General features: G+C 49.8%; 6 protein-coding genes across 6 annotated transcripts; 2 read left to right on the forward strand and 4 right to left on the reverse strand.

The window, feature by feature from the left end:
* Positions 1 to 2,331: 2,331 nt before the first annotated feature.
* AKAW2_20689A (uncharacterized protein) lies at positions 2,332 to 3,564 on the reverse strand (the record flags this gene model as incomplete). Its single annotated transcript, XM_041685429.1, has 1 exon — positions 2,332 to 3,564. One exon carries the CDS (start codon positions 3,562 to 3,564, stop codon positions 2,332 to 2,334), a length of 1,233 nt encoding a protein of 410 aa, XP_041539515.1.
* Positions 3,565 to 5,196: 1,632 nt separating this feature from the next.
* Positions 5,197 to 5,958, forward strand: AKAW2_20690S (thioesterase family protein; the record flags this gene model as incomplete). The annotated part of the gene is made up of 2 exons (XM_041685430.1): positions 5,197 to 5,640; positions 5,701 to 5,958. 2 exons carry the CDS (start codon positions 5,197 to 5,199, stop codon positions 5,956 to 5,958), a joined length of 702 nt encoding a protein of 233 aa, XP_041539516.1.
* Positions 5,959 to 6,787: 829 nt separating this feature from the next.
* On the reverse strand, positions 6,788 to 7,710 carry AKAW2_20691A (uncharacterized protein; the record flags this gene model as incomplete). Its single annotated transcript, XM_041685431.1, has 2 exons — positions 6,788 to 7,585; positions 7,636 to 7,710. 2 exons carry the CDS (start codon positions 7,708 to 7,710, stop codon positions 6,788 to 6,790), a joined length of 873 nt encoding a protein of 290 aa, XP_041539517.1.
* A 1,167-nt stretch (positions 7,711 to 8,877) lies between these two features.
* AKAW2_20692S (uncharacterized protein) lies at positions 8,878 to 9,857 on the forward strand (the record flags this gene model as incomplete). Its single annotated transcript, XM_041685432.1, has 3 exons — positions 8,878 to 8,907; positions 9,070 to 9,136; positions 9,217 to 9,857. The coding sequence occupies 3 exons, from the start codon at positions 8,878 to 8,880 to the stop codon at positions 9,855 to 9,857; spliced, it is 738 nt and encodes a 245-aa protein (XP_041539518.1).
* A 388-nt stretch (positions 9,858 to 10,245) lies between these two features.
* On the reverse strand, positions 10,246 to 10,953 carry AKAW2_20693A (uncharacterized protein; the record flags this gene model as incomplete). Its single annotated transcript, XM_041685433.1, has 3 exons — positions 10,246 to 10,709; positions 10,773 to 10,845; positions 10,918 to 10,953. The coding sequence occupies 3 exons, from the start codon at positions 10,951 to 10,953 to the stop codon at positions 10,246 to 10,248; spliced, it is 573 nt and encodes a 190-aa protein (XP_041539519.1).
* A 482-nt stretch (positions 10,954 to 11,435) lies between these two features.
* Positions 11,436 to 13,258, reverse strand: AKAW2_20694A (cytochrome P450; the record flags this gene model as incomplete). The annotated part of the gene is made up of 7 exons (XM_041685436.1): positions 11,436 to 11,598; positions 11,647 to 11,810; positions 11,862 to 11,946; positions 11,997 to 12,022; positions 12,071 to 12,391; positions 12,438 to 12,976; positions 13,042 to 13,258. The coding sequence occupies 7 exons, from the start codon at positions 13,256 to 13,258 to the stop codon at positions 11,436 to 11,438; spliced, it is 1,515 nt and encodes a 504-aa protein (XP_041539520.1).
* Between the last annotated feature and the right edge of the window lie 368 nt (positions 13,259 to 13,626).

Here is a 13,626-nt window from a genome sequence, read left to right on the forward strand (position 1 = left end):
CGAAGGGAGCTTCGTTTGTCGGACTGGTCGGTCTTTGCGGGCTCTTGTTAGCAAAACACTGTCGAGAGCAGGCCCCGCCCAAGGCGCAAGAGGCTTGGAGCTTCAATCATAAATTTCGCCAACAGCTTCTTGATCGAATTGCGACTGTAACTCATGTATCATGTTCCAGCGCAGTATCGGGCCGCCAGACCAGTGGTCTGGCCTGGCCCTGTCATAACTGAGCAGGCATAGAAAGTCGCGATACCCTCGACATAAGACCTTAGCTTTTCGTACCCAGTTGGGAGCTCAACCCCTGGAGAATCACAGAGTGACGTCAAACCTTGCGGAATGGGCTGTTCAAGTCTCCTTCAACACCAGCAAGCATATCAAAGGCCTTATTAGGCATCACACCATGGCACCACTTGAGAGTGCGCTGCCGGCATGGCCCCGGGCATTCTATGGCGAGGTCCTGGGTAATGGCGTTTTGACTGGTTGACAGCAAGTACTGCCTAGAAACGCACTCACAAGCTACGACCAACGAAAGTGTTATTAGCTCCCGATCTTCGCTGGAACTCAGAAGCCAGGCTCGGAACATGAATATGACACCAGTCTTGATACAAGCTGCGCAGCCGCCCTCTGTACCATGGTGGAGTAAGGTATGCCCCCAAACCGCCGCCTGGTTCAACTCAGGGACATCTTCCCTGCCCCAGAGCTCACCCCCACAGGAGCATACAACATACGCAGGCAGACCAGTCCCTTTACTGCGTTAGCGATGTTTCCTCTTGCAAGTATCACTCGGAAGAGACGCCAGATAGGCGTCTTGTAACCCAGCACACTCGTCTCGAGAGAGCAGTGAGAGGAGTCGTCTTCGGTATGTCTTCTCTTTGAACACTTTTGTGTAGGCATTTCGACACTCGGCGGGATTAACCGTTGAATTCAGAGTGGACAATCATAGGAGGTTAGACGTTATTCTCAGATTTGCTTGATAGTATAGACAAATATTGCGGGTACTGGAGAGTGCCTACACTCAGCCAAGCCATCCAGACTGAACTATATACCCGATGTCCAAATTCTGGACTGATACCACAGTCCTTCAATCATTCCAACTTGTCAGATTGAGGCACGATGGCGTGTCATCTCTGTGTTCCATCTGACAACATGGTTCGATATCCCTTACCTGTGAAGGATCTCGCGTAACACGCCAAGTACCCTCTCATGGTCAAGTACGTTGACGATAAGGGTGCAATACTAACGACAAGAGAAGAAGAAAGAAAAAATACCAAAGATAGAGATATGGTTGATGTTTAGATATAAGTGAACATGAATAACCCCTAAAAAAAAGCCAAACTGAACTAAGTCAAACAACTTAACAGACACTCCATCCCAGCACATGCCCTGATTTTACACGCCTGCATACTAATCATCTATGGGCCTACCTTATCCACAAAAACCACCTACTAATGCACTCCTCTAGTCTGATCCACTTCAGTAAAGATAATATGATACCTACGTGTAAGGCCTGCCATCACGCCACCTCTCAAATGCATATATTGATTAATAACTGTGTAAGTTGAATGTGTTGTTTGTGGGGATACTGCTACAAGTGACGATGCTCTGATATTATATAGATCTACTTGCATAAAGAGATGTCAATCGATCGATGGAAATTAATATAGCAGTGCATACAGTAAGTGAGGATGGGGCGACCAAAATCACCGAAACTGGTATGAGGTTTGGACCTATTGAGGGAAGCTATAAAGGAAGAGGTTAAGGAAGGAATATGATTGCAGCTACTACACGCAGCAGTAGTAGTCCTGCATGGGGTCGTGGCGGAAGTGGCAGTCGGGGTTTTCGGGGGGAAGACATTTTCGGGGTTGGTGCTAACCACACCTTGCAGACTGATATACAGAACGAGTCAGCTGGAATGAAGGGCACGTCATTAAGTACTAGATGTTGAAGGTCTTTTTTGGGTGTTGTAGTGAAACACATATCAATGGTTGTAGATTCATATATGAAATCAAGTTTTGTCCATTCTATTCATCCTATGCATGCCATATGTGCAATAAATAACAAAGATGCAAATATGCTCACTCCAGTGATGTAAACCAAACAATAAACCGACGTAAAGACATGACATCCGGGCGCCAAATGCAAAGGGTATCTCTAGGGCAATCAGCTGCTCATGAGAACAAAGAAGATATGAGTAACAACGATGCAAATATGGCAAAATAAACATTCCAGGTCACACAAACAACGAGCAAACTCAGAACATGACACAAAACCACCCATTAGGATCATGCGTAAAATCAATATGCAACGAAAGACTCGCTAAATGCTGAATATGTGTTTGGATCAGTTCGGTAACTGATCTTGAACTGCAGGTTCGTCCATTCGGACCAACGCCTTTGCAACCGCCACTCCGACATCTTTGAAAAGATCGCGCATTATGGCCTCGCAGCTCCCAGGGGCGTCCTGCTGTTTGGCACCCTGGGCCCGGAACCGAGCAGATAGCCGGTCAATCAGTTTGCCGAAGGTGCTTTCAAAGTAGGATTCGACAAGCTTCCTTTTCAGGTGGGCGTTGTCGGCGTGTTCCTCGGCATAAGGACTGCCGGAAGGATGGCTCCCAGGGTCTACACGGATACGCTGGGCAGGACGCTCAGCGAAGGAATCATCTAGCTCGCGAGGTCTTTTGGTCCCTTGTAAGGGATCGTGCAGTGCAAGAGAGGGCTGATGAGGTTGGGGCAGATAGGCCAGAGCCGGGTCCGTCAGGCCATCACCACCAAACTCAAGCTGCTCTTCGCCATTTTTGGTTTTCTGAAAAACCAATCGACGCTCCCGCCGGACTTTGGAGCGAGACATCCAGTCCGCCAGAGGATCGACATACCCCGTCCATGTTCTCATGGCTTCCATGTCCTCCAACGGCGGGAGACTCTTCAACCAGACCAGAACCCGCTCGATTTTCGTCGAGATCTGTACCAACCCCTGCTCGGGCACCATCCGAACGGGCTCGGGGATTTGAGGGGGTTGAGGTTCTACTCTGGTGGGTAGTGCAACAGACGCCCCCAGCGGAGCTTTGGCTGTCACATCCCGAGGTGTGTTGTATTTAACCAACCATGAAGTCAGTAGGTCCCAGACTTCAGTATCAATGTCTACACCCGGATACGGATCACCGTTCGCATACGCCTCCCAGTGGGCCTTTCGTTTCGAGATGTAGGTCTGAATACGGCGGCGGCATGACTGCCAGGAATAGCGACGGCCGGTTTGCAATTCAAGTTTGTTGGAGATCTTGATCCAGAAGGATTTCGGATGGTTGTGAGCATCATCATCGTTCATGGACGCCGCGCACAAATTGACCAGGCAAACCTGCTCGGGGACGCTGAGTTGTCTCCCGCGGCCGGCGAAAGGAAGGGACTCTATCGGGGTGGATTTATCCAACGAGGCCGAGGGCTTGATAATGCCAACGGCGGCTGCTTTGGAAGCAGTGGTAGAGGGGTTGTTCGGAGACTGCGGTGTGGTACCCCATTGATCATGATCGGGCCGCATGGGGTTGGGAGTGAGAAGGGCGGTGGTAGCAGGGTGGTTCATGGCTCAATGGGCGGCGGGGTTAGGAGTGCCGAGTGCCGGGTGCCGGATCCTCGTGGAGATGAACGAAGAAGCCAGCAGCGCCCAGAGAGACCTCTCGTGGAAAAAAAAGGAGAAGGAGAAGGAGAGGGAGAGGGAGAGGGAGAGGAGAAGATATAGAAGGGAGAGAGGGAGTGAGGATGAAGATGAAGATGCGGGCGAAAAAAGAGGCAAAAACCGAAATAGGGAACCGGAAGGAGGAAGAGCGAAAGGCAAAATGATTAAGGCGACGCCCGCACCGCGTCCGCGTCAGCCCACGTGATCGGCAGTTGGGTACAAACGATTCCCTGATCCATCGCATGATGCCGGTCGGGTTTCGCCCCCTTGAGCCCACATTCTCATCTTATATCAGTCAAGAGGAAGTAGTCTGGGTTTATATGCTTCTATACAGGCAATTGCACAAAATGATTTCTTACTCCCGAGTCAAAAAAGATGGGGACAAAAGAAGAAAAAAAAGGAGAAGCACCAAAATGGTTTAAGCCGACGGAGTACTTTGGTCGGTCGGCGTATCATATTACCGCATCGGGAGATCGCCTCGTGATCTGCTTCTCGAGTCCATTTTGGGGGGAAAGAAAAAAGTAAAATAATTAAAATGAAAAATGAAATGATAAGGCGAGTTTCAAATGGCATCTCCAACCCCCAACTCACGCTCTCCCCTTCTACCTCTTCCCCTCTTTCGCCTTCACACTTCTACACTTCAACCTCGGCTTGTCTCACTCTCTAACCAACCACTTAGTGCCTCTCCGCACTGATCTCCATCGGAAGGGTTATCCGCCCGTTCCCGCTCGACGGATCCGTTCAGCCGACGCGCTCCTCATGCATTCATTCCACTCATCGTGTTGAGCTATGAGCTATATGAGCTATGCTGGGCTGCCCTGGATTGCTTCGGCTCCGGCGGGCTGATCCTTCTTTCGCTAACCCCCCTGCTATGGATAGGCTAGTGTTTAGCTCCCGGTAATTAATTATTGAGGTTCGAACTTCAGCCGATGATCTTCGTTAGTGCGTTGCGCGAACCCATGGCTGCCTCTCCGCCATGGGCCGTGATTTGTCAAATCCGCGTGCGGTTAAGGTGGTACATCTGGGACATGTGAACTTACCGTGAGTGCTTCGTCCATGTCATTCGCCCTGTGGGGTAATCCAGACTCTTCTGATCCCTTACGTGGAGCAACGTTCAGGTCAAAAAGGACCTCCCACCCCTCGTGCCTGTCCTCGCAAGCCAAGCATTGAAATTCTCCTCAAATCCCCTATCCCCCTTATCACTCTCCGACCAAACAATCTCTCTTTATATACTACTAGGCGACTATACGTGCAGGCGAGCAAGGATGTCATCCCGAGTTCGACCCAACCTGCTGGATGTGGTTTCCTCTTTGTCCTCCGTCCCGGGGACGCGGAACCAATATGCCGTGAAGATTACACGGGACTGGTGTACCCAACAGTACGTCCGTTTGACAGCCGCATCCTTGCTCCATCACTCGACGGGCTGAGTTGACCAGAGCAGCTCTGTCCTTGGGGGGTTTTCTACTGCGATTATGCTGGCCGCCGGTCAAAGGTTCCTCGACCAGGAACTTGGCGTAGGCCGGTATCCCGACCCCGTTCATGCGTTCGTCCAGTTTTTACACATGGTTCACCCTGGCCCGTCGATTATTACTTGCACACTTTTACGAGTGTCCAAGAAACAAGCCGTTCTACAAGTTGAACTCGCGCGTGCCCCTAAGCCGGGAGAGGACTCCGACTCTTACCCAACTACTACTCTCGGTATCTTCACCTACGGCGATATTAGCAAAGAAAAGGGCCTCACGCAAGAAACGCGGCCGGTCATCACTCGACCACCCCCTGATCGGCTCACTGAATGCGTTACTATCGACGACCCCGTTCGTCAGTTCCACCCCTGTGACCGCGAAGATGAACTGGGTCGCCCCACGATCTCCACAGGGACTCTGGGGCCACCGCCTCGGCGGCCACAACCGCGAGGTCTGGCTGTCCTTCCGCGACGGCTCCAAACTATCTGACGTGTTACATCTGGCGTATCTTTCCGACTTGGTAAGTTGCGGTTCATCCCAACATTCTTCTAGTTGTTGCTAATACGCCGCGTGCGGTAAGCCCCTGCAGCCACCAGCAACCCATATTCCGGACTTCTACGCTAAATATGCGATCTCCACCCTGTGTCTGTCGATCGAGTTCAAAAGGCGGCCCGACCCGTCCACTGACTGGATCATGGTCCGCTCCAACTCCAACAAGGTCTCCAATGGCCGGTATGATGCTGCTTTGCAACTATTAGATGAGAGGGGGAATCTTCTCGCCTTGAGCAATCACGTTGTGTTTACCTCAGACTTGAAGCCGAGGCCGGCTCGGCTGTGAGTGGGGCTGTGGATCTTTTAGTATTTGAGCTTAGCGTTAGTCATTTGTCACTGCAGTATGCGCTGATATAATTAAAAGCGAGGTGTTTTATTAAGAACATCAATCTGTAGTTACAAGCATGCATTACCAGCAGCACAATGGATAATTTCCCGCTATGATTCTCCGGGGGGCAGGGCAGGGCACTCTGGATGGAAGCAATCATGCCATCAGCGAATGTACTCGAGGGGGGGTAGGCATCTTTCTTCATTATGTACGATTCAGTCATACTGCTGGCTATGGGGCATCAGATCACGACTAAATATAACCGATAGTCTGAGATTTCTGGAAAAACTCCAGTTCTGCTCCGGTACGAGGACATGATCATGATGCTTAGTACTTAGTAGTGGACCACATACTCTAACCACCACTGCAATTGTATATTAGTAGCAGTAGTATTCAACTACTAGTAGTAATATCGAAGGTTAAGATAGACTTTAATGATACTACGAAATGAGTGCTTTGTCTCCCAAAATCTTCGAGTTCAAATATATAACAAAATAGCACACTATTTGAATCTCGGTTAAGTGAAGAAGCGACCGAGCGTAATAAACATCAATATCATTTGCGTGCGTTGAAATGACTGAAGATAGGCCAGGTCTGGTGGTAACTACAGGGAGAGTAAGATGTAGGATACGATATAGATAGTAGAAGAGTACAGGGAACGCTTTTCCAGTAAAGAAAAAAAACCTAGAACCGAAGCCAAGGAAAGCTAAGCGGATTGTGCAATGGAGAATCAGAACGACTTCTTCCAGAAACGAGAGGTAAAGCAGCATTGCTTTGATCTCGGTTCTCATGCGACTTCACTCCATGGATCGTCCATCTCGTAGGCTGAGCTACTACTATGGGCGAACCCGCCTATACTGGATATGCCGAGAGTGGCATCGTTGTTGCTTCTGCTGTTGCTAAAGTCGCTTGATGTTGACGATGTAGTATTCGTACCGTTAACGGTCGTAACATTGGAGTTCAGGATGCGACTTTGCTCACGTTCGCGTTTGACAGTTGAGCTAGTATTGCCATTGCTCACGCTGAAATTAGGATAAGAAGGAAAGCTCGATGTCGATACATAAAACTCCTCGACTTTGCCCGTTGTAACTGCCGGAGGCGAAGGAGGCATTTCAATGATCTCGACATCGCTTTCGTCGGAAGTAGGACCTGCCATTGTTGAGATTTGCGCAGACCTGGACTCCGCTTTGAGCGGAGGCTTCATATCGGCCCTTTCATCGTCGAGCATGTCATCTTCTAGAGAGATTGCATCCATAATAGACTGTCCGGCTTTGCTTGAACCGGCTCCGCTTCGGGTTGGTGTTATCAAATTGGCGGGTGTTCTGGAAGCGGGTCTCTTTCGAGATGAGGAAGAGACAGGCTTCTGGATCCCGTTGCGGCCCATACGGGGTGTTCGTGGAGCAGGAGAGGCAATACTGCCGGTAGTGGATTTTCGGGCCTTCGCAGCGGGAAGATCAGTGATTCCCCGTTCTATGGCTTCCTGTCGGAGTTGATCGGCGAATGAGTGGACTTTTCGGAAGCGGTTTTGAATTGCGTCGTACGTTGCTCCCTGTCCGAAGTAGGTGGCTATGGCATTGTAGTCGAGCTTGCTGGAATGTTAGTGGGATACAGCCATGAGGAATGAAACTGCCGTACCTTTAGACTCGGATGGGCTACGACGAGCGCCGCACAGAGACGGTCGGCTGACTCGGGTTGTTTCCAATTGACCATTGTGCTTTTGATGTTTTGCGTAGAATGCCGATTACAAATGATCAGAGATGAGCAAGATCCTGTCGTGCGAAGTAAAAGAAGTCTTGGTAGTATAATGCCAGAGATGGTGTGGAGGTAACACAAAGATCGAGTCTCCAGATGCTCAGTGAATGTCAAGGCATGATGGCTAGCCAGTCTTGGGACCACAGATGTGACCGCCAGTCAAACAGACGGCCGGGCGACAGGTCAGAAGGTTGGTCTGGGGACTACCCAGAGACTGAGATTTAGTGACATGACTTTTATTGAGCTGACAGGCTAAACCCCGCAGACTCAGGAGAAGGGGAAGTACCTCTCTCTCATTTTCTGTGGAAGACTGTGTACTGCTACACTGAATCTGTGGGAAGGGAAGAGAGTGTGCTGGGTCCAGCCGAAAAGGTACCTGTCCACTGCCCACAGAGTTGATGTGTAGATTCCACCAGCGGAGAGGAAAGACCGACTGGCTGCACAGAATCCCCACAACAGCACCAGATCCGATCAGTCATTTGGGGACAGTAGACAGAACAGATTCTACTCTGAAACAAGTCTGCATCCACCCCACGGCTGAGTTCGGGGAAGTCTTGTTGCAGCATCCGCTGCAGCCAGAAAAAAAAGCCAAGTGGATAAGATAAGCACATGCAGGAACATCCACCCTCCGATGACAGGGATGGTCTGTTGAGACTAAGATGGGATCTGCATCACCGATTCCAGCATATCTACAGAGTACTAAGTGAGGTGAAGTGCGCAGAATACACTGCATAGTATCTGATTGCTACCGGCGCTGAAGAAATCAGAGGCGTCTCTACAGTAGACAGCAAGTAATACATGAATAATAAGATAACTGGTCAACGTCGCTTGGAATCGCTAGTCACTGTGTGAACCACAACTATTCACTATAGAATAGTGAACACAGGAAAAAAATGTATTTTCACATACCCTGAGCTGCTTTCCACTCCTTCCATTTCTTGTAGTCTGTTCTGGTCTCTTGTCAAGTTCTTCTTCTTCTCTTAACTTTTCTCTTCCTTACATACTCGCTCTGCTTTTGTGATTAAGTCTCCACTACGAACTCTTCTCTATTCTACTTCTTCAAAAAATCCTACAGCTTCTCTATACATACTTAAAAAACCTTATCCGCACGAGGAAGAAACAACCATGAAGTGGACTCCTGAGAAAGATCAGCTTGTAAGTCTACTCCTCTTTCCCCTCTTCCTATCCAACACACAACCTACACCATCTATACTATTCCCACTACCTACTTTACTTACTCTACCCACTCTACCACCCTTCACACCAAATCGCATCATCCTCCCCACCAACAAACAAACAACTCACCCACAAATCCAGCTCCTCCTCAAAATCCTCGAAACCCACTCCCTCTCCGTCGACGCCAAACGCGTGGCCGAAGCATGGCGTAAGTCTATTCCCTCACCTTCTTTTCCACTACTTACCCCAATCCAATCAACCAAACCCAAACTAACATCCATCAACCAGCTAAATCCCTCGGTCCAGACATGCCCACCCCCCGCGCCATCTCCGAGCGTCTCGTTCGCATGCGAAACACCGCTCGCGAGTCCAGCGGCATGGAAGGGCACTTTTTCATCGGAAAGGGGCTCAAGACCGGGAGTCCAATGACCAAGTCTACTGCTAGTGCCGCTTCCAGCCCTGCTTCTGTCTCTACTCCTCATAAGTTGCGCGTCAGTAATGCCAGAAAGGGGTCGGCCTTGAAGCGGAAGCGCGACGATGATGATGATGATGATGAAGTTGAGGATGGAGATGTGGGGGAGTATACGCCTACCCCTGCTAAGATGAAGGTGGAAGGAGGTAGTGATACTGAAATCGAGAATGGGATGGAGACCCCTACCAAGGCCATGAAGGGGAAGGGTGTGAGCGCGAGGTCCTCTGCTCAGGTGAAGAAGGAGGTGGTTGACTTGGAGAGCGAGGCGGAGGTTGCTCCTGTGAAGCGTGTTCGTAAGGCCAGTGCGCTTGCGCCTGGAATGGTGGAGTGGAAGGATGAGGATGATGAAGGAGTGGGGGAGAGCTCGGCTAGCGAGTATGTGCCTGAGGTGGAGGGTAAGGGGGAGGGAGTTTACAGTGCTGAGGAATTCGATGATGGCGACTTGTATGATGCTTAGGTGTGCAAGGTCGGTGTACGGGGATTGCTGATAACTTGAAGATCTGGTGGATGAACTGGACGGTGGATTATGAAGTTATGATGATTCTGCTTTTCATACCATGTACTTTAGTTACCCCAACACAAGTGAAATCTGCAAATGAAGATTCCTAGCTCAATTTCAATAGATCGGATACCACTTATCCTAAGATACAATAACCACCCAACCCAACTGCCTTTCCACCCTAAGCAAGCATCCACCAAATAAAAAGAAAACAAATAACCACCATCCATCAAACGAGCCAGTTACATAGTAACCATCAACTTCCTCAAATCACCCAATCCATTCCCTCAACCACAAGCCATCTCAAAATCAAGAAGCCACAAAGGAAGCGAAAACCCCAACCCCATCAAGCATCATCATCCTCCTCCTCACCCTTAACAACAGGACTCTCCTGCACCTCCTCACCAACCCCACCCTCCTCAGCCCCAGGAGTCTCCGCAACACCAAGCTCAGAAAGCACCTCCTCCTCCTCATCATCATCACTAACCTCCTCATTCTTAACAACCGCAGCAGTAGCAGTAGCACTACCATCAACCTTCTTAGCCCGCTTAGCCTTTGGCTTCTTAGCAGCACCAGCAGCCACGACAGTAGGAGAAGTACTAGCTTCACCACCCCCAACAACGGGGTTCTTGCGGGGTCGACCACGCTTTCTTTTCTCGGGAGTAGCGGGGGTGGGAGTAGTGGGTGTCTCGTTTCCCGGGGAAGTCATGGTAGTAGCAGTAGTAGTGGCCGGGGACGAAGCAGTACCAGAGGTAGAAACTTTGTCCTTGAGACGCTGGATGCGGTGTTGGACGGCGGAGACGGTGCAGCCTAGTGTATGTGTGTTAGTATAGATAGATAGATGGTTTTGGGGATAAAGGGGGGAAGACATACCGGGACCCATGAATTTGGCCAAGGCGTGCATGTCCAATTTCACGTTCGTGGTGGTCAAGATGCCGACTAGGAGCTGGGTTAAGATGAGATGTGTTAGTTTGTCTTTGGTTGGGTTTGGGGGAGAGAGAGAGGAGGGTGGACGTACTCGAGCATCTGTGACTTCGTTCCAAGTCATGGGCATTTTGGCGGTTTAGATTTGGTAAACTGGGATGTTCTTGTGGTGTGTGGGGAAGGTAGATGGAGAGAGGAGAGTTGTGGTTGGATTGGAGTAGGGACGGATGGGAAGGGTTGAAGTAAGATGGAGAGAGAGGTTGCAGTTGAAGAGACGAGGTAGGGAAAAGTAAGAAAAGATGAACAAGGGGATGGGGAGAGCTGAGGGAGTGTTCTACTTCAGAAGGGTTGTGGGTTGAGGTGGGAGTAAGGAAATCTGATTTTGAAGGTTACATTCACTTGGAATATCACCAGTGTTAGGACTCAGATTTTACTCTTGGGTTTGGAGGTGGATTTAATTTGAGCTTTGTGAGAGGTTTGGATTGCAGTGCATTTATCTGATTATGACTGGCTTGGATATCATTATATGAACACTGGTTGAGCCATGGCGCGGTGGTATCATCAAAACATAACGAGAAATGAAGTGAGAAAGGCACAAAATATAATGATATCTCAGCGTGACTTTTCGAAAATAAATTTGTTGTATTCCGCCGGATGATAGGATGAAAAATAGTCATTATATCGCAGCTCCTCCCGGCTCTTCTGAGCTGTTTTCAAGTCGTCAAACTGTCGGAAAAGTCGACCAAGAGTCACGTACAGCTCGCAGTATGCAAGCCTACAGATGTCAGTACAGATCAATCTCACATGTGAGGTGGTGACCTACGGCATCCCAATACATTGTCTAGACCCTTTGCCAAAAGAGAACAAGTACTTCTCAAGAGACTTGCCAATTACTGGATCAGTCCATCGACTCGGGTCGAAGGTTTCCGATTGTGGGAATAGATCTTCGTTATGATGCATGGTCCACGAGCTCATGCTGACAACAGTCTAAACATATGTTAGCGGTTGGGCAATGAAAGTGCTCTGCTCGATGCATACCCCAGGAGGAACATGATAGCCATTGAACTCAGCGCCGACGTCAGGGACGACTCGTGGTAGTCTACCAGGGACTCCACAGGATAGCCTAGATTGAGTGAGCGAATGTCTTTCCCGGTTCATCAGGAATCATATCACCTTAGAGCCTCCTTGATAACAGCGGTCTTTCAACGTTAGCGATGGTTATATCAATGGGAGTATCTGACGCATACCAAGTAGGGCAATCTTTCCAAAGCCACAAAGTCTATTTCCCCTTCCGGATCAGGAAATGCCTGCTTCAGCTCCTCCGTTAAGCGTTTGTAAATCTCCTCATGCCGCACAACATTGTAGGCAGCAATGGTCAGCGCATTTCCAGTCGTGTCTGCAGCTGCAGCCAACATGATATAGGCTTCGTCTTCCAGCTCCTCCACCGTAGGCACCACATGACCTTCAGTAGCCTCTGGGTGAAGAAGCTGGTGAAATATAGTTGACCGGCTTCCTTTCTCTCCCCGATCAACAGCGTCTTTCACCTTCAATATTTGGCGACGAGAGCCCTAGAGACGTTAGCCCGTGTATACGGACCAGAGACATACAACCAACCTCACGATGCAACATCATCCTCGTCAAAGGTTCACTAGTCAACTTGGCCAACCAGAACGGTGTGCTAAGTGAAAGCCCCTGGATAGCCGGGAATTGCTGAAAGAACCAGAATGCCGGACCAAAGCCTCGGATCATGTCAAAGAACTCAGCGCCAAAGTTCTTCTTACCAAGAAATCCGTAACAATTGCCAAAGGCGTAGTCACTGATGACATCCACAGAGATAGCTCGAAAGGCATGATGCAGGTCAATACAGCCGGTCGAGCTGAAAGACTCCCTCATGCGCCTGACCAGCTTGTCTGCCTTCTCCTGCACAATATCCTCCAGCTCAAGCACCTTTTTGCGCGAAAAAAAGGGGTTCAAGGCCGATCGCTTGACTCGATGTACGTCGGGGCTTGGTGCCGTAAAGGTCGCCTTGTGGGTGCCGAACGCGCCGTAGAACCGAGGGTCCTTTCCATACCGTGATCCTATGTAGTAGATCTTCTCGCAGTTTTCAGGGTCGCTTAGGTGGATCTCGTCAGGTGTGATGCGGACAACGGGGCCTAAGCTGCTTAATCGACTGCTGCTCACAGGAGGGAATCATCGTATCATACGGCAATGAACATACCATATTGCTCATGCAGCTTTGGAACCTGAAGATAGAAGGATCCACCTTGCATGTTATACCAGAAGGCGTACAGGTGCGTGGCCCGAGCAAGAAGTGGGCCCGGTAGATGGGCCAGGGGGTGGAGGAACAGCCGGTACACGATCGTCCAGATGCATCGTAGGATGAGCAAGATAGACAGGACGGACACCGTGAGTAATAATACATGAATTGAAACCATGGCGGACAGATGGCCTGGATCAAGCCTCATGTAGGACCCTGGAGAGAGAAAGGTGAGCACCCCTGTCAGAGAGACCTTCCACTGCTTTAAATGGGGGTTATCGGGTGACCAGAAACCCTATTACCCCATCGATGCCACGCGAGTCTTACCAAGCTTGATTAATGATGATAATCATCAGAGGGTCCTACCTCATGGGGAATTGAACGAGCAGACCCCGCAAGGGGGGCTAGCCTGGATGGGAATGGGTGAGCCGTCAATTTGGATAGAAAAACGAGCAAGAGGGACTACTAGGAAGATGGCATCAAGTCATGCGCTGTACAGGCCTCGGTAACAAACTTCTCTGTGGCAGGTCCAAGCATCTTGACTCG

The sequence above is a fragment of the Aspergillus luchuensis genome, chromosome 2, assembly GCF_016861625.1.
Source record: "Aspergillus luchuensis IFO 4308 DNA, chromosome 2, nearly complete sequence".
Lineage (NCBI taxonomy): Eukaryota > Fungi > Ascomycota > Eurotiomycetes > Eurotiales > Aspergillaceae > Aspergillus > Aspergillus luchuensis.